The following is a 20,764-nucleotide window of genomic DNA, read 5'->3' on the forward strand; positions in this document are numbered from 1 at the left end:
AATACACAATAAAAATAAAATACTATTAGAATTATGCATTATATATTATGTACCAGCTGACTCAATTACACAGACCTTTGCATGCTTTATGCATTATAAGAAATTGAAAGATCAAGTAATAGATATTTTAAATGTTTAGTATTTTCTATTAAAAAAACCCCACTACTATGTTTGGCGGCATTAAGCCAATGGTTTAGATATCATTCATCTTCTCAGTTCACCTTGAATTCTGACAGCCATTCTTCTACAACACCTCGTTCTGATCCCAGCATTTTCTTACTTCTTTTGCTTCTCTCTTACCTTTAGAAGAAAAAAAAAAAAAAAGAAGTTAAATACTAGTTATGGCAGGAAAATTCAGTTTTTTACAATCCTACCCAATGAAAAGCTGTAAATATCTTTCCAACTGAATTATGTAATACAAAGCAATAGTAAAAGTTGCATTTTGGGCAACCAGTCCCATTACTTAAAAATTATTTCACTGTTTCTTTGCTTAGTCTAAAGTGCTGTGCATAAATGGGGAAGGAGGAAAAAGAATGATTCAGTGCTTCAGGCCAATTGTCTTTCAGTTGTGTTTTGAAAATTACTTCAGTTCAACCAAAAATTACATGTTTGACGTACAAGTTACGTCATGGAACTCCTACAAAAAAATGACCTTTTAATAGCCAGACTCCATGGCTGCAATCACCTATTCTCTTCTCAGAACATACTTGCTTTGATTTCTGAAAGACTTATATTTAAGAACAATCAGTATTTGTTAAACGAAAAGTGAAGTGAAATAAGATGTAAGGCTTCCCAACGCAATTCTTAAGTTAATGTATCATTTTTTCAATGGCCCTTGGCAGGAAGTCATTAAGAGAATACAAACTTTCTTGTGGATAAGGAACTGCTTCAGATTTCTAAAGCATGTTTAAATATCCTAAAATACAACAAATTCAGAAATAACATTAATTTAAATTCAAGTAACACTTGAGTGACTCATTTCAGCAGAAACACTGAAAAATAATTCTATGAAGTAACAGAACAACTAACCAGATCTCTGCAAACAAAAGTTTACAAAGACATCTTTTTTGATATAGGGAAACAGATACCATGTCAGAGTGAGACATGGACAGAAGAACTTAATTTAAAACATCATAGGGCATGCTACAGAAAAAGCTGAGTTTTAGTTCACTCTGCCTGGGAAAAAAAGTGTGACATTCAACTTTACCTCTTTAAAGAAGTCAGTTTTCTAAAGGAGGAAGAGGAGAAGGAATGCAGAAATTTTTCAACCTGGGATGCATTTGTCAAGCCTTCAAGTACTGCCCCGTTTTCTAAAAGATAAAAGAAACCCGATGATGATCACAAAATAGGGAAAAAAATATAGTAAAGTAAAGCAAACATTAATGTAAATATTTTTCGGCCTTACAAACTGAAGTTTATCAAATCCTCTAAAGTCCATGTGAATCCTTCTGCAACAAAGCAATTTGCCAAAAAAAAAAAAAAGCTCAGTGTTTTAGTAGGAGGAAGGGAGGAATTGCCTTCAACCAAAAAAAGGCTTTTGTCACTTAAGTGGAAAATCCTTCCGTATTAGTGGTGCACAGTACCACAGGCACAGTTCTTACCAAGAACAGTGTAAGAAAAATATAAGATGAAAGAAAAGAGTAATAATTTGATAAAATGTGAACTGAATTCATATCCTGACTTTGGAGAACACATAGTTCTTAAATGGAATACAGTAAGGACTCTCTCCCTTACTACAACGTCCTTAGTACATATTTCTTACAGAACCAAAACTTCAGTGTCATTGTGAAAATCACATATTACACTAAAGCTCACCTTTTGTTGCAGAATCCCTTCATAGTGAGCATGAGGCAAACAACACACACAGGAGCCAACTCTAGGTATATTAGTGATTTTACCATGCACTGAGCTTCAAGCTTTCCTATTTAGGAACTTCTTTCAGCGTAAGCTTCAGAACCACAGCTGCTGTATCAATACAGAAATAGTCCACATCTATTCTGGCTACAGTCACTGCTAGTTCAATTTTAGGACAAATCATCTCTTCCTTTCAAATTATCTGCCTGGATATTAAACACATTTTTAAGGACTTGTACAAAGAGGCAAGATAGCTAGCTGCTGAATTCACAGCACACAAGCTCTGCTGACTCTATACAGGAACACTTAGAAGAAGCAGGGTGAGCCCCTCAGCTCGGTGCCCTGTCCCGCTCTGCACCGGCCAGGCTGCCCCAGACACACTTGGACGCTGTTCCAGAGGCACACGAGCACAACGGCTGTGGGACCGTCTCAGCCTCACACACAGATGGCTGGCTGGGATTTTCAAAAGGCCATTTGTAAAGCACACCCTGTGCTTCCATTCACTCCCTGGTTTGCTGTACCTTTGGGGGAAAAATATAAATATATGAAACACTGCATGGGCGTGTCTCTAAAGTAAACTGGTTCAATACATTAAGCCCTGTGCATATTTATTCAAGGTTGAAGTAGCCCGAACCAAGAGTATTGAATTTCATTTCCAGAGTGTTCACATCTCTCCCAAAGCAAACAAAATACAGGGAATATAGAAGAGATTTCTCATGTTTATTTAAAAGACATTAGGTTTCTTTTCTGTTGTGGTTCAAAGGTTCTTATATAGGAACCATAATAACTAATCAGAAATTTAGTTATTAGTAACAGTAATAATTAAATATACTAAAATATTTTTACATATGGCCTGATGAAGATTTCTTAAATACTGAACAAGCAAGCAAGTTTGAATTCATACTAAAGCATGGACCAGGAAAGTTATAGTAAGGAATGCAGTCACTCAATGTTAAAATCAGATACCAAAAATCAATTACCAAAAAGCTTCCCCACAAAAACACCTGAAATAATAGTTTAAACGTTTTCTCCTAAACTTACTCATTTGGCATAAATGAGCAGAATATGATAAGGCTGTTAAATTAGACCTGGAATCTTTATGCTTAATACTAAAGCTACAATACTCTGTTCTGAAGGAAGTCACAGTCTTGCATTGTGCAGCTGCCAATTACAGTTGAGATGTAAACAGAATTTTATCAAGTCAGAGCACTCTCCTAGATCATGCTGAGCACACAAATCATAGAATCATCTTGATTGAGAAAGACCCTTAAGACCATCGAGTCCAACCATTAATACAGCACTGCCAACTCCACCAATATACCACGTCCTTGAGTGCCACATCTACAAGGGTTTTTAAATCCCTCCAGGGATGGTGAATTCACCATTCTCAATATTTTTAACTTTGAAAATATAAAAGTCTGAAATAAAGTTTTTTCCAACAATATACTATCAGAATAATGAAACTTAAAACTCAGATAACTCCCCAAGAATTTTTGACTACAGTAAAAGAAATAAAAAAGGGTTTAATCAACTATGCTCATCAGAGAGCTTGTTTTTCACTTACATTTAGAAGAAAGACATACAGACTGAGTACATTACTATTTACCAGTCTGCATTTAAACCGCTAACCAAGACCAAATGATTACCCAAATAATCTGAGCCAGTACCACTTGCTACACAATCAACTATTACAGTGGGTTTAGAAAGAAAAAAAAAGTGCCACAAATTAGATGGTCATAATTTATGATATTTATGAAAATATGATTATTCAAGTATGCAGAGGGTTTTCTTGTTGGTGGTTTCTATTTTATTCAGGCTTTTTGTTTGTATGTTTGTTTTAAAGAGGCCAGGATTTTATACTGGTTTAAACATACATGGGAGAGATTACATTAACAGGACATGCACTTCAAAATGAGTCCAGTTTTTGGCCATTATGTACTGGATGGCATGATGTATATAATGTAATTTTAGTTCTAGTTGCACAATGAATGAAAATATTATGTATTTTTACCTTAAAGGCCATGAGAAGAATAATTTGCAATTACAACCTGAACTGTGTCAGCAATAAGAATAATGCTTCATGCTACATGATCTCTTCACAGTGCCACTTGTGCAAGAGAACATTACGGAGTGACAGGTCTAAAAGAATAGAAAACTCCATTACCAATATAGCTTGTTCTTCCAAGCTACATAAACACTCCTCTCATAGCTATAATTCCTGAGCACGGAAAGAAATGTATTTGAAGAAAGATTTTTCCATGCTGCCTCTGTAACAAAAGTAGCATGGAAAGCACAAAGAACGCATCCTTACTCTGAACTAAACATACATTCCATTTCTTTGATCCAGAAAGTTCATAGCTCTGTAAGAAGAGCACCTGTGTTAAATATGATCAACACTCTGGGAAGCAGAATACACAGAAGACAACATAAGATCAGGTGGTCTGAAGTATGTAGGAAACGTTTCCCCAACCACACACCCATGCTAACAAGACTGGGAAACTCTGCAAGAAGAAAAGGTCTGATTCTTATGCTAATCTAATCCCAAGAGAAAATAAAACCAGCCTTGAAAATGTTCAATTTTGGTAGACGACTTCTTGGTACTTATTTAAAAGTACATGTATTGTAATATACATCTCTTATGATAACATATCACAAATACCACTGGGATTTCCCTGTATCCATATTTAGTAGACACTTGTATAAGCTGTCATTTTGGTAAGAACATAAAAAAATAAACTAAAACATTATTGTCCTCAACAAACCAGAGGTATAACTGCAACTTGCCATTAGAAACAGGTTCAAACATTCTGCCAGAACTCTCCTGGCCATACAGCTCCACAGCACAGAGAAACAAGGTAAAAACTGACAAAGGCAGAAAGAAACAAAACCTCCTCTAACAGTTATTAATTTAAATTGCCAGCTCGAGCCTTCTCTTCAATAGAAAGAGCACTTTTCCAACTCTAGTTTTTAGGTAATTTAATTGCAAGCTTCAGCAGACAGGCATGCATTCCAACTTTAAAATATAAATGCTGATGTATTCTGTATGTGGGATTTAGGTTGCCAGCCTTATTAGACAAGCCTTAGTCATGCAAAACAACTTGGATAAGACATTTCTTCCCTGCCCACTCTGACTCACTAGTAAAAACCAGGCTAAAAAGCTTTCTTTTTCAGTATCAGCAACAAAGAAAGTTATGTGAAAACAATGGGAGAAAGCCTTGCCACAGAGAAGTCAAAGATGATTGATAATAGTCTTGTAAACTTTCACGGTACCATTATCACACAGTAAGATCCATTTCTTATCAAAAAGGTCGTATCAATTTCAGCTGCTGCCAAAAAAGGAGTAAAGAAAAGGTACAGCCCATCTGGTCCAAAAAGCCTCCTCTAAGTCATTTTAAGTTCTAAATTATCTTCTGTGCCATTTCAAGCCCCACAAAGCTCAGCTGCCAACCTTCTATCTTTCTACCATTACTACAGTGAAACTGCGCTTTACAGATACAAAGTTGCTGAAGACAAACAATTAGGGCAGTGGGAATGAAAATACAACACTGAAAATAGACACCATATATTATTTTATAAACTAAAACTGCTGTTTTCGTAGTTTCCATAGCATTCTACAGAGTAGTCGTAGAGAGCTACAGAAGTCAGGTGACTATAGAGAAAAATTTAAGTCCCATTCGCCTCACAGAGGCAAATAAGCAGAACCCGAATAACACGCAACTGTATACTTATAACTAAATCCTTCTCTTAGGAGTTCATGCAACAAATAAAGCAGAAAAGAGTTGAGATCCTTGAGAATGTGGAACAAGAAACTTCTCTTCTGTATAGGAAAAAAATACTCCTTTACATTACTTAAAGGATTTTGGAAACAGTAATAATAAAGACATTATCCTGCAGCCTTAAATACCACAAAACACACATTAATTATTCTATTATAAGGACCTGACGCACTTAAAAAAATATATATACACACACACACGTAGGTTAGCCACAGAAATGTTACCTTATTCTCTCAGCACCAGTTTCCTTAGAAACAACTTCACGTAGCCATCCTACACTAAACTCAAAACATTCTCTTGTCAGGATCCTGGTGATAACCCATCCTACGCTAGACAATACAGGTTTGTCCTCCCTTTGCATCAGTTCATATGCAATAACTCTTCCTATGCTAGTTTGCCTGCATTAACTTCTTTCCTTACAAAAACATTTCCATGCAAATTACTTTCCATGTAACCCTACCTCTCCTGAACACCTTCTTGTTCGTGGTTTTGGTTCAAGAAGTAAATGAAATCTAGAAAAGTAAAGGTACAAAATGCATAGTAAAAGAAAGAGCCTAAAAAAAAAAAAAAGCCCAACAGCAAACTAACACTTCAAAATCACAGTTAAGGTGGTTTTTTTAAGGAGTTCAGTGCTAAGCACTAAAAATGAACAGACACAGGCTAAGAGAAATCTTTAAACAGAATTTCTGTGGGAACAAAACCAAAACAAAATTCAAAACCAAACCAAAACAAATCAACAAAAAGACACACCACCAAAACCCCCTCAATATGCACTTTGGAATAAGACTGCAAACATTATGCTAAGATCACTATTTGGTCTGTAAAGGAAAGAAATTCAAGCAGAAACATTCTAGAAATACAAGCTGAATATTCTAAGCAGCTTCCCATTTTTGAGCTGTAAAATCATCACTTGAGAGAAATAAATTCCTGTTATATTATAAAAATATCCACTAAAATGTTGAAGTCAATTCCAATACCAGTAAACATTCCTCACTGCAGTATTCCCTACCAACTGTAATTCACACAAAATGGAATTTAGGTTACGTATTCATTAATTAATTTACCTAACCTCCTTTCTTCTACCCTATTCTCAAAAAGATCTAACCCAGAGGATCCTCTGCTGAAAGTAATGAAATCCCTTATTCTAATCTTTCCAACTTCCAGATGGTAAAGCCTCCACCTCCAGGAAGAGGAGTGTAAATAGATTAAGCTGATGTGACAAATTTCCCCCCATCCATACACTTACTTACACATTCACAAATTCCTAAATGAGTGGAATCTCCAAATTTATCTGAATTTACCTCAATTATAGCTAAAATTATGTCATCTTGCTGACTTTTAAAAAATGATGAAATACAAAGTTCCAAAATAAACTTTCAAAATGGCAGACTTAAAATAAAGATCCATAAGAATTAAGACATTGTTTTATTGCACGATGCCAGAAATTTCATATATGACTCAGATGCATCATTCACATTTAAGATGCATGATTTTCAAGGATAAATTTTGATTGATATGCTCATCTTACTTTTCCAATACAAGTTCCCAGACTTTAAAAAGCAAACTGAGCAACAAATATAGTTAATGAAACATCACTGATCACACCACTACTCATCAAGATGACACAATTTCAGAACAGCACAGATCTCTCCTGCTTGACCTAATGGAATATATGAGCAAGTTGAACCCTACATACATACAAGAAGGACTTACAGCACATACAGAGGCTGTTCACTATTCAGAGGTAAAGCAGAGTAGCATCAAGAATTCTGAAATCTAAGATCTGCTTCAACTTTCACAGTTAAAACTGTAGCTGCCTTTATTACTTCCAACTGTCACTGCAGAGGAAACAACTTGTCTTCTTATACGTCATGCGTCACAGCTTTATTTCAGTGTAAGTAATTTTCAGTCTCACACTAGTTTTCTGAAAGTTAGAAAGGGGTTTTAAGAACTGCAAAGAACAATCTCACAAAACAGAGAGAAAACCACTGTTAATTTTATATTGAGATCAGCCTGATTCTAAGAGTCAGAATTTTCACACACAAGAAATAAAACATGTTCCTTACCATGTTAGTTCTATATGACACACCCATTAAGAGCAATGTGAACATCAACAGTCAACATATTTGACACAACTGATTAAGGTGATTGTCCTACAAAAATTGATGTTTATGACCAGACCTACTAGTAAAGTCACTAGAATTCCTCCAGAGCAAGAAATATGGCCTTTGCTGGACTCTCTCCTTCACAGAAAACAGGCAAAGAAATAGTGTCTATAAAGAAAGTAACCCTTTTTCATCACCTTATTAGAAGATCTCATGAAACTGTGAAACTCATCTCACTATAATTGGCACTCTGTGGCCTATTGCTTGGAAGTATATGCTGCTTCTCAGTGAAATAACTGCACGAGAATTAAAACAGTAGTAAATGTAAATTAGTGCAACAACTACACCAGGTACCCCTTTTGTCTTGGTATGAGTTTAATAATTAATTTTCACTGCTGAATAGTTAAACACAATGCATATTGTTTACAGTCATTATTCTTCTACTGTTAAACCAACATTAGAACAGAATACAAACCGACCAGTCATAAGAAAGGACTAATGAATATTTTAGTGTGAAATGATTCATTTTTCATGTATTTTTTAAATAGTGAGAACACTAAGTTACTAACATATGTGGGAGTGTTACTTGGGGAGGGTGTTTGGATGGTTTTTGTGGGCTTTTATCTGAAATCTAATCTATTTTTTTTCTACATATATATAATATCTTTAGGAACACAATATAAACACAGCAGAAACAACTTAGATCAACCCAATTTTTCATGCAGCATGTTAGGCAAGACTTTCCACAACGTTTTTCACTTATCTGAGCTGTAGATTAGTGATGCCTTTTCTTGGTCTTAAAATCAAGAGTCAAACACAGTTAGAAGGGGAAAAGGGATTTTACATTGGTATTTATTTTAAGGATCCTTAGGTGCACTATGTCCAGGTCATATGCACCGAAATGCGCACAACAATGCACATCCCCAAAAGATAACGTTATAGGTTTTACTAATTAGCATATCTATCAAAAATTCCTCAATCAGAGGCTCAAGTGAGCCCCCCTCTCCAAGGAACCTTCCCCTGGATAGGTCTATCTTAGTTTACAGAATGTGTTCTGGAGAGGATCTTGGGGTTTGGGGCACACTGATCCCTAACTACAAAGCTTCTAAAATGTTTAGTCTCTTAGCTTGACAAAGAAGTCCAAGAATGTAGGTAAAAAGCACTAAGAATACAGAAGTTGTAAAAAAGGTATAACAGGGGTATAAAAGAAAAGGCAAAAAATCTTCATGGCATCATCAGTATATAAAATAAAGTAGTGTAATGTGGTGTTGTATTTCCCACTGATTCATTTATTAAATGCCTTTCACATTGTTCCCCCCCACTTTCCCCTGCCCCTAGCCCTGGCCACTCCCTCGAGTTCCTCCCTATTGGTTCCTGTACCCCAACTCCGCCCAGGTACCGCCCCTGCGATCTGACAAAACTTCCCTGCGCCCGCGTTACGAGGTCTCTCTGCCTCTGGGGGTCGCCGGGACAGGATGTAGTCATTAAAAGTCCTCTGAAACCCTCATGGGGAGACCCTTCTCGCCTCCTTCGCCGTCGCTGTGCTGTAAAGCTGATAGTTACCGGAGCAAGAGTGCGGAGCCGTGCGAAATGGACTACGGGAGGGGGAAATGGTCGCAGTGCCCTAAGCAGCTCCGCTGAGCTCTCAGGGAAAGCTGCAGCCTGCTAAACTAAACCTAGCACTACAACAGTGTAAAACCACAACAAACAACAAAAACAACAAAAGAAAACAGAGACAAAACCAGCCTTCCACAGGTGCTTGATTACTCCAGTTGGAATACACAGCCTTTCTTCCTCCTCCCCCCAACACTACTGAAACGAGCAAGATATTAAATGCACACTATCTTCATACGTATTTTCTATTCATAGCCTGAACAAAATTAAAATTTTTTTGTCAAATACTGCCCCAATATATATTCAGAAAATGTGAGTCTTTCAAGATTATGAGAAATTACAGATTTAACAAGCAGCATTGAAAATCACACAGCAAGCTTCATGGGTATGCCTCCTCAAGCTTTTTTGTGTGGACAGGGGAATGGAACTTATGTCTAGATGGTTAATTTTACAATGTTCCAGGTTTTCAAACACATTTTCTAGCACTCGAAAAAAACTCACTGAGTACTCAATGTTCTAATCTTCAGCCGGTTTTACATAACCTCATCCATACACAGATACTCTGGGGTTTTGTTTGTAATACTGAACAGTTTTCCTGCTTTAAAAAAAAATTCAAAAGCAGTTGGTAAAGCAGTGCTTTTCCTCTCCTCAAGGTCCCAGAATAAATTAACCTTGGAAAAACAGCAGAGATGGCCTTATATGCAAACTTGTTAGGAGTCATACTACTGCTTTTTGCAACATTATTCTTCTTTGAGAAATTCCATATATTACATCTACTTCAAATAGAAATCCACCCACATGAACATAAATAGTTTACTAAATATAAATAGTTTCTCTAATCTTTTACAGGTACTGCCCATCTAGGTAACATTTATGATCTTTTACTTTTTTATTAGTTATACTGGCATAGAGCAAATTCAGTTCACTCTCTTCAAACACATCATCAAAAATTTTTAATGAAAGCCTGAGTTTAATTAAAAGCCTGTTCTGTTTCCCTATGCAATTGTGCTGATAGGGATCAGCAGCATTTACTAAAGTTCAAGCACCATGCACCTGAAAGTGCTAGATTATACATTTTTGGTGTAAGTAATATACTCACCTAATACACTTCATACATCTTGCTCCACAAAACACACAGTCTTTCAAGGGCAACTTAGACAGAAGGTTTAGAAATACTGAGGTCATTGGAATGTACAATGGACCTGCAGAGAGAACGTGGAATAACTTCTCCAAAAGTAGGGCTGATCAGGAATAAAGCAAAAAAAAAAAAAAAACCAAAGGAAAAAACCGCACCACCAGGACAACAAAAAACCACCAAGAACAAGCCAAAACCAATGCACAAAGTCCACACGTGACTCCTTCATCACATGAAGAAACTGTTCTGAACAAAATACAAACCCAGTCCTAACACTCCGGTATTTGCAATTATGTGCAGATTTGCAAGTTAAGATGATTACACCATAATTCTTTCTTATCAGTGAGCAGCAAGGGTTTCATACTTGGGGGAAAAATTCTTGTGCCTTTTCCCTTATCTGCCAGCTATCCAACTGGCACTTTGAAAAGATTTTCATAACGTATTTTAAGGATTTTGTTCCCTAATCACTTCTATCTGTTTCACGTCAACTATTAAAACCAAGAAGATGGCAACTTCAAAAATTCCCCTGCTATAAAAAAGGAAATGCTAATAAAAACCTTTTCCATTTTCCATAGATGCGATGCATATCCATAAACATGCAGAATTTACTCATAGCAACCTTTCGTATTTCACAAAGCTCTAAAGTCTGCATTCACAGAGACAAAGAGAAAATCATTGCAATCTGTTCAAAGTCAGCACACATTACTAAAGCAGAATGCCCCAGCAGTTCATAGAAATAGCAATAAAATAACTACTACTACTACAATTCTGCATAAAGCCAAGGAAAGCCTGCATCCTTTCCCTGTAGGAGAGATATTTTGTCTTTCAAAAGCTACCCATTGGAATATTAATTTGAAATACATCAAAACTTTATAGAGCTGAAAATGGACAACATGGTGATTAAGGTTTCCTAATTAGCATGATAATGTCCATTTAAGATTTGCTCCCTGCTCTCTCTCACAAGACCAAAAACTTATTATCAAAATAAGCCATCAAATACAGTAGGTTGCAATCATTGGAGTATCATCAGCAGAGGAGGGCAATGGACCATCACACCCACACACATCTCCACCAGCCAAGTGTGATAAGGTTCCTGCAAAATGTTTCAGTAAAATGACAAGAAACTATGCTGAAGCAGCTCTTTCCCAGCACTTGACAAAAAAAAAGAAAAAAAAAAAAAAGGAGAAAAAAAAAAAAAGAAAAAGGCATAGCACTCCCACTCCTCCACTGACCAAGAGATCTTTAAGCTTTCTGCATTTATTAGACAAAATTAATATATACAGGCACTGTACTTCAATTTTCTTGAACTTCCTTCTACTTTTTGTGTGTTGAACCTACCTAGTTTTCTGTCTTTAGCACAGACCACAACCTGCAAGTCTGAGAAAAAGGGCACAGAAAAAAATAACAAAATTAACCTTTGAACATTTAGTAAATTGGAAGTTGCCAAATAAGGGCGGGGGGGGGGGGGGTGGCACAAAACACACTGTGAAAATCAGCACAATACTCAATTACACAATTTCAGCAGCATCAATGCCAATTAGTACTGGCCCCTGACCCCTAATTTGGTCTGGAATCCATCCATGATCTTAACCTGATTAGGACTTAGTGCACAACCAACATAAAATCCCACTGTTGCACATTTATTCTTCCGCCTTAGCATCCTAAGTTTTACTCAACTTCAACACTGAAGTAGCTAGGGGGAAAAAAAAATTACAAAGTTAATGTAAACTGTACACATTAACTGTGAAAAACCGCAGTAGACCTGCAGCTAACTGAAGGGATTTAACCTACAGAGAGGAAAAAACAAAGCATGTATTCTCTCAAAGAGTTTAATGCCATGATTCCTGGAACACAAGGTATGTGTGGAACACAGCTACCATTTCAAAGATTTAAACACCCAGATGCCTCAAAAACATTTTTCTATGGCTGAGGAGACAAATCCAACAAAGTTTCAAATTGCAACTATCCCAACAAGGTTTCACTTCTGCATGTACAAGGAATGAGTGCATGAGTATGTTCACCACTGATGCAGAAAATTGCATATTCTGAAGGTAGCAATTGTTCTTACATGACCATGCATAGTCCAAGCCTACTCAATACCTGCACAAGCAAGAGAGCATCTCAGTCATTTCTGGAACTGGTCCTTCACAGACACACGCACAACAAGCCATGCCTAAACGGTTTTAACATTTTTATTTGCTGTCTCAACCTCTAACCCAAATTGTAGTGAGGAGAAAGAAAATCTTGTTCTCTCCTTCTCCCCCAAACAAATAAAACGCAAGCTAGGAAGTTTTCTTATTCAACAGATACACAGAAGCTTCTCAAACTCATGTGGTGTTTACACTAACATGGGTGAAGGCAAAGCCAGAGTCAGAACACATGAAACATGTCTTGGCAGATGCACCAATCTAAGCAAACAGAAAAGGCAGTAGCCTGCTCCCAGCCTCCCTGTTCACTGGAAAATCATGCAATGCATGTGACACCTGTGATTTTACGGAAAGGTTGCTGTCACAGGATGTCTATGAAAATAAACAGTGCAGATATACAGTTTATGAATGCTTAGCTTAAATTCATCTAGTATTTTAGGTTTTTCTATTTCCATTCAACTTACGCTCCAGTCCAAGATTGCTATCTCTATTTGTATGCCCATGGGTAACACATAACTGTTTTAGAGATATTCACGTAGCTCTTGCCACTCTGACATGGCAAGATTTGGACTGCAATTTGCTGCAGTCCATTAACATGAAGAAAGCTATCAGAACAGCTCATGTAAGGTCTAACAAAATTAGCATCTCTCTTCCCAAGCAATTGCCACAGATGTAGTTTAGTAACTTCTAGAAGCTTAAGGATGCTACTATTTGCAATTATTGTACAGATGCAACATTGGAGACCATCGGGTATGGTGGTTCGCCTATTACATAACTATCACACAGAATGAATACATAATTAACAATCTAGAAGCAGCTTTGGAAGCTCAGCAATTTCATCTAAGGCCTGTTCTATGCTAAGAACAAGAAAGCAGCATCTTTAAAAAAACTAAACCCACAGGCATAAGGATCTAGTAATTTTTCCATTCCACATCTAAACCCCCTTGCTCTCCCCTCTGTGTCCACATTTAACTTACATCTCTATGCTGTTTCAGCTCAACAAAACATCTTAAAAAAAAAAAAAAAAAAGCAGTGGAAAGTTCTCCACTGTTACACAAAGAAATATGAGCTTTTGCTGGGATAAATCCTTTGTCAGCATGCCTTACACTTCTATGTAAAAGGGCACATTACTATCATTTAAACTCCTCAATCACTTCTTGTGTAAGTTCACTACAGTAAGTGGACTTTAACCAACCATCTGTCTCTCCCACTGCTGTCATTAAAATATGAAGAGTTTGAAAATACATTAACACTCCCTTTTACTCTTATACTATCACTGTTGTACAAAGAAAGACTTGTACTACAGAGGCTGGGTTCTAGCTACAAACACAAGTGCTAGTTTTGTCTACTGAAGTTCAGTTTTACATATTCTAACAAAGCATCATGGTTACAACAGAAGTTTGGAAATTCAAACTCTAACCTTAATTTTGCAAAAGTATATATGAATCTTAGCACTTACTTCAGCTGCTCCAGAGGAATGAATAATTTTCATCCGCAAAACTCTGACAGCATTCTGTATCCACATTTATCAAGCGATCTGACATCATCTGTTGTTACATGCAGATACTAGAGAACAGTACAACAACCATTCTATGTAGGGAGCTTTCCTTAATTACCTTTTTTAACTAGATGTGGGCTTCCAAACCTAAAGCATGAGGAACCACAGTGACATGCTGAAGCATCAAGTATTCTTTTCAAAAAAGTATACCTCTAACCCAGAGTAATACAGAGATATCAAAACTCAAAGTTGAGCCTTTCGATTTTTGTTCTTTGCCCTACTCTGATGGCATGTACCAGGGTGCTTGATAAATTGCTCACTCCACCCGCTCTATAACTAAGTTTACATAAAAGCCTCCTACCTTCTGAAACGTATCTTGTCTAAAAGGTTATTGACCCTCATGTTCAGCCATCACAATGCTGCTACCACACCGTCTGAAGGGGATGGTGGAAACACCACTGTAGCTTACACATGGGGCACACTGGTCATAAGATACCACAGCTTCACAAAGTTCAAGTTAAAAAAAAAAAAAAATTAAAATTCTAGCTAATTTTTTACAAGCAGGAAATACAACATTCAAATTCACAGATACAACCTAACTTGAGCTATTTCTACAACAAAATCTGCTACACTTACGCCCATGTGTCTCCAAGATCTGGTGCTTAGGATATTTAGGAAAGTAACTAAAGTAACTACTATGGACTTCTTATTTCTAAATCAAGTTTTCTACCTTGTGGCCCTATTCCAAATCAGAACAGAGGCAGGCATCCAGAGCGTCTGCTCTCCAGCCTCTCCTCAAGCTCAAGATATCCTCAAACCTAAAGGAGACAGAAAAGACAAAGTAGAAAATATGAAGAGGAGACGTAAAGAAACAGACACCAGAACTCTCAGAAATAGCCAAACTATTTGAACAAAAAGAAAATAAATTAAGACAGGAAGGAAAAAACGCAAGCAAATTTTACACATATTTCAGCTCATCATCTTTCAATCCAATATCTTCTCAGCTGAATGGCCATGAAAAATAAGATTATTCTTTTAAATTTTCTCACTGTCTTTCCAGATAGATGCCAAATCATTTCCCCAGGTCACATGTGGGTCAAGCCAAGGCAGAAGAGGGGAGGAAGACCCTAAATAAAACTACAATTTAAAATTTATAAACTACTAAAAATGCAAACAGAAAAATATTCCAGACATATTGATTTTGCCCTGTATGAATCAGCAAACTGCAGTCATGCAGTCTGCACAAATGTCCATGTCACACATTTCAGTTAAGCAGAATTCAGAGGAACAGCAACGTGTAACTATTTAAAGAACTCATGAACCATACACAGTGCAGACACCACTACAGGAGATCTAACCGGTTCAGTTTTCTCAAAAATCACAGTAATTAAAACAAAAACATAGTAAGATTAGCTAAATTATGGAGATTACACACAAAAATACTCACTTTGCATTTCTGGAATGTTAGCCAAATGCTTGCGTAGCAATACAGTATAAAATGAGATGTCATTAACTACTTTGTCCTGTAGAAGAAAACCCCCACAGAATACACAGAAAGATAAATTCCTCAAAGAGTGTTTTAACAGATTTAAACTGCACTAACCATTTCCATCAGGTCCTGTGCTGAACAGTGTTACACAGCCAGAGAATTTGGCATTTTTCAATGCCAAATGATAGCAATGATAACCACTACTAAGAGATAGATAAATAAATAAATAGTTTACGACTTTACAGTAGTTATAAACCTAACATTTTATTTCTCTACCCTAGCAGCATTTCTTTCCAAATGTCTCTGGCTCTCTATTTTCAGGCAAAGTTAGTAAATTTGAACATAAAATCTGTATTTCTCTACAGACTCACACCAAGAGGTCAAGGCAGCAGATCTGACATAGGCAGTGGGCAGCAGAGGCAAGGTGGACTGCATGTGGAACAGGATACAATGAAGGAAGACCAAAAAAGTGACTTGTCAATTGTATTTCTGTCTTTCACAAATCATCTGAATTGATTAATAATAAAACATTTGTTGAACCCTATGCCCAAATCCACTATATTTGATAGAAAAATGTAACACTAACAGAAGAAAGAAAAATTGCTGTGTGGCCATTCGTCATACAATAAAAAGCTTTTATTATTATGGATAATCTGCAGCATGTATTGAAACAGTCTGCAAACTGTATACTATTGTACCCAGTCCCTGATCTTGGTTTTTATGTTCTCTTCTTTGTAGCACTGCTGGCAATACAGAATTTTGTTTTACAGTAGGTTTTTCCTAAACAACTATATTTTATTTCATCAGAAGTGCCCCTCCTACCTCTTGAGCTTTTATTTGAAGTTTAGAAACTAAAGTCAGAATTCTATACAAAATTAGGAGATCCACTGAGTCACTCCATAAATCTGTCCTATGACTAAAGTTAAAAAAAGGCACTTGAATTATTTGTCTTGTTATTAGAAGCAGTAATTATTCAAGAAAGGTGCAGAGAGAAAAATTCAACCAGCTTGCCATTTTACCTACAGCTAGTTCTTCCAGCATAAACCCAAACTACTTGCTTACTCAAAAAACCCCTGTAGAAAATAGCATTAAATAAGTCAAGAATTATTTCTCACAATTATGTTTGGAAATGAAAGTAACTGACTGAAGTAGCAAGTCAAACTGTATTACTTGTGACTGTCTCTGCTCAGATAAATTTTCCCTGAAAGGGACTTTAATGGTTATTACAATGGCACAGATGCCCTTCATGAAGGCTCAGCTGGGGAAGCCTCCACCTTCACTTCCTGATATTTGTTCATATCTTAATATATGGAAACAAGCATCAAGAAAAGTAATGGCTTTTCCAGCCCAGACAAGTCTTTGAGTGAACGTATTAACCAATCTTTCAAGATTCTCAACTCATATTAAACTGCTTGGTAAAGAGCCAAACTGGTCTGCCTCTCCTCATACAGAAAATAAGGAATATCACATGAAGTTCTCAGATAACAGATTCAAAACAGAACCGAGGAATGACTTACTGACACCACACATAAAGTGCAGCTCTTACTGACAGAAAACATGGTAGCTGCAAAAACCATACATGGGCTCAAAAGCTTTTCTAAGTATATCCATGAAACAAAAATCCATACAACGCATCATCCCCACTGAGACTGGGAGAGCTGACCTAAGGAGTAACCCTATATTGTAGAAAAGAGTGCAAGAGTAAAGCACCTGCTGTCAAATGAGCACCTGCTCAGCTGTGGCAGACAAGCAGAACTTGAAACAATGGTCCTGTCACATTCCAGGGTCTCAGAGCTTTAGACTTCAAGAGAGAATAACAGATCAGACCAGTATGGCTATTCCTGCAAAGAATGGTCTTTGGGCTGCCCAAAAACAAAAACCCCAAACAAAAAACCAACCCACCAGCAAACAAACACCATAAACAGAAAGAAACTAAGACTACTGCTCCAGCCCATCACTTCTCTAAAAGAGAGGTGAAACAGTGACTGGGATACTATCCATAAAATATTTAGCTCTCTAATGATGCCTGAGAAGATAATTTCCTTCCCCACCATTCATAGTCTTTTTTTTTAAAGCACTCAAAGAAACCAAGGTGGACTAAAGAAAGATCCTTTCCATCCTTATTGTAATTAAAGCAGCATTAACATTTTATTCAAATGACAAGAGGCTTCCAATGACATAACTGAACTACTGATACAACACCACGGGAAGTACCATGCAATTTCAGAGGGGAAAAAAGATGCAATATGTAAGTAGTTCAAATATGTATTCTGATATTGAGGGGGAAAAAAACCCCACAACCCTTTCTTGTCATCTCAAAACTGAAAATACTTCAAGTCACCATCCGTCACACAGCTCTCTACTCCAGAAAACAATTATGAAGAGGATACCACTAGACACTGTTGGATGCACAGGCAGAGAAGAGTGGTACCTGTAATGTACTTCACAATCTGCTAATTCAGAATGCACAGCAACACAAATTGCTGGAAACATGGACTTTTGAAAGCTGTCCAAGAAACCCTGCAGCCTTCCTCTCGCCTAACAACACAAGCAGGAATCCCAGCAAATCATAACTAGCATAGCTATATAGATGCTAACATAACTTTATCCTAGAACACTTAATCTTTGCAGTAATTATCACCACCATGAATACCAAAAAAACCAAAACAAAACCAAAAATCAACTCAATAAATCACAAAAAGTACTGATTATTTGTACATGGAGTTTCAATGACCTTTCCTTCCTAGAGGACATTTACTTGTTTGTTGAGGTTTTTTTATACAAAATGAAAATTTCTCTAATGTTATTTCCTTGTGCATACTATTGATTTCTTCAGACTGACACTCTAATTATGGCAAAACTTCCATCTCAAAACATGTTGTAGCAACACTTGTAGGCCTCTTGAAATTATGCAGACTCACTTACTTGAAGATACAGCATCAAAGAGCTTACTATTTTCCCAAAATATCACATCCCTCATATTTGCGGTCTTATTTTTAAAAGAGTATGGTCCATACTGAAAGAAAAAGAAATAGAGGAAGCAAAACATGGTAGAGCAGATCAACTGACTGCACATAGTTTTTCTTATCAAGAGTTATGTACTTGAGGGGTGAGGGGGAAGGCAAAACCAGCTACTCAAAACCTTGTTAAACCTTGAAAGTGATGGTGTACCTGAAGACAAATCCTGCCAAGTGCACTCCTCTGCTACAGTTCTGTTCATGCACAACAGATCACACAAAGCCAATATTCTGTGATCAGAACTGAATGTCCCTGGTGACAGATTCAGCAATATCAGCATAGTTTTGTGCATAGTACTCAAGGCATGCTTCCAAGCACCATGAAGAAACAAAGCAAACTTAAAAAAACAACCCCTCAAAACAAATAATAAGGAAAAAAAGCACCAAACATAAATACAACTAGGACTTTGTATCTTTCCCTCAAAGAATAAAACCAAGGTTATCTGGTATCTGACATGTCTATGGGTCACCGAAAAAATAATTCTGAGAAAAACATCAACATTCCTCAGCACCACTGGACTTTGGACACATAAACATTAACTTTCAGCCACAATGAGAAACAAGAAATACTTTGCAAGTCAGTGACAGAACTGCATCCTCTGTAAGACAGGGGTTTAAGCACCTCACAAATAAAGAGCCCTCCTACAATTCCACCCCCCCATACATTATAGAAAAACAAATGTGTCTTCTCACCCTGAAAAAGACTGCTCTGAATCTTCCAGACTTTATCTCACAGTGAAAAACATTCAATGCTGAAACCAGACTGAGGCAGTCTGGATTAAACAGATGGCACTCTATTTAGAACAGTTTCACTGTTAATAACATGATAATGGCATTCCTTCTGGAAATCTTCTCATGCGCTTCCAATATCCCTATTAAAAACCCCTGAAACCCAGAAGTAGATTTCCATCAAAATATAATAGAAAAAATGCACTACAGTCTATCCCAAAATTCTGCCAGCATTACACTACGATGCTTATTCTCATTTTAATAAGAGTATCAAAAATTAATACAACAATATGTATTCTGTTGAAACATTATTGCATTCTATAGAATTGAGGAATCGTTTAATCTTTATAAGTCACTGACTATGTGGTTAACTTTTACCAGTCTCTTTTCAGATGAAGTAGACTACGTGCTCAAGTTTGATGAACATAAAACTAATTTTAATTAACCAGATACTAAGGCAGCTGAGACTTCACAGTCACATAGCCACAGCATGCAAACCGCCGAGCTCCCGACACAAGCACTCAGTGAAACCAAGTCGCCACCTCACTCAAGAAGCAGCTATCAAGAGAATTCTTCACTTTCACTTACCTTTCAATGCACTTCCAGGATTTCGGGATGTCTCCCCACTTCTCCTAAGGAAACAAACACCAATGTTCTTTTAAGACGTACCCACTGAAAACCAAAACTTGACTCCTGGCGCCAGCCGGGCTCCCGAGCAGCTCCGATTTCTCCCCCAGCTTCTTCCCCGGCCGAGGCGCGCCCCGAAGGCGGGCAGCGAGCGGGCACTGCTCGGGCCCCGACACCGCTCCCCGCGGGCAGGGCGGGGGGCCGGGGCTTACATAACCGCGGGGAGGGGGCCACCGTCCGAACGGAGAGGGAGCGGAAGGGGAGAGAGGAGAGGGAGCAGAGCAGCAGGGACAGGAGAGAGGGAGAGAGAGAGCGAGCGAGCAGCGCTGGCGGCGGGAGTGTTGAGAACGGTTCGCGCCCCCGCACGCACAGACCCTGCGGGGCTTCCGTCCCTGCCCGCACCACCGGCAGCGACAGACGGCGACGGGCTGCCCGCAAAGAGCGGAAGATATTCGCTCCCAGCGCCGGCCCAAGCCCCTCCGGCGCCGGTCCCGCCAGCCCCTCACCCCGCTCTCCTCCTCCTCCTCCTCCTCTTCTTCTTCTTCTTCTTCCTCCTCCTCCTCCTCCTCCGCCGCCGCCACCTCCAGCTACCGCCAGCCCCGCACCTCAGCAACGCGCCCGCCCATTGGGCCACACCTCCCGCAACAAGCCGCGCACTGATTGGCCGTTTTCCGCTCCGCTTCTCCTTCCCCCCAACCCCTCGGCTAGAGCCGGCGCCGCTGTTCCTTGTGCGGGGTCCGGCCCCTGGGTCGTGGCGGGAGCGCTGCGGGCGG

General features: G+C 38.1%; 1 protein-coding gene across 2 annotated transcripts in view; it reads right to left on the reverse strand.

The window, feature by feature from the left end:
- HYCC2 (hyccin PI4KA lipid kinase complex subunit 2) overlaps positions 1 to 20,594 on the reverse strand; it is a 50,763-nt gene extending 30,169 nt beyond the window's left edge. For both annotated transcript variants that reach the window (XM_082285151.1, XM_082285150.1), the window contains exons 1-4: positions 20,498 to 20,594; positions 19,953 to 19,996; positions 1,208 to 1,310; positions 222 to 300 (exon numbers count right to left, since the gene is read on the reverse strand). In XM_082285151.1, coding sequence (XP_082141277.1) covers positions 222 to 272 — 51 coding nt within the window. In that variant the 5' untranslated portion in view covers positions 273 to 300; positions 1,208 to 1,310; positions 19,953 to 19,996; positions 20,498 to 20,594. The remainder of the gene's footprint in view (positions 1 to 221; positions 301 to 1,207; positions 1,311 to 19,952; positions 19,997 to 20,497) is intronic.
- Between the last annotated feature and the right edge of the window lie 170 nt (positions 20,595 to 20,764).

The sequence above is a fragment of the Coloeus monedula genome (assembly GCF_965178545.1).
Source record: "Coloeus monedula genome assembly, chromosome: 7".
Lineage (NCBI taxonomy): Eukaryota > Metazoa > Chordata > Aves > Passeriformes > Corvidae > Coloeus > Coloeus monedula.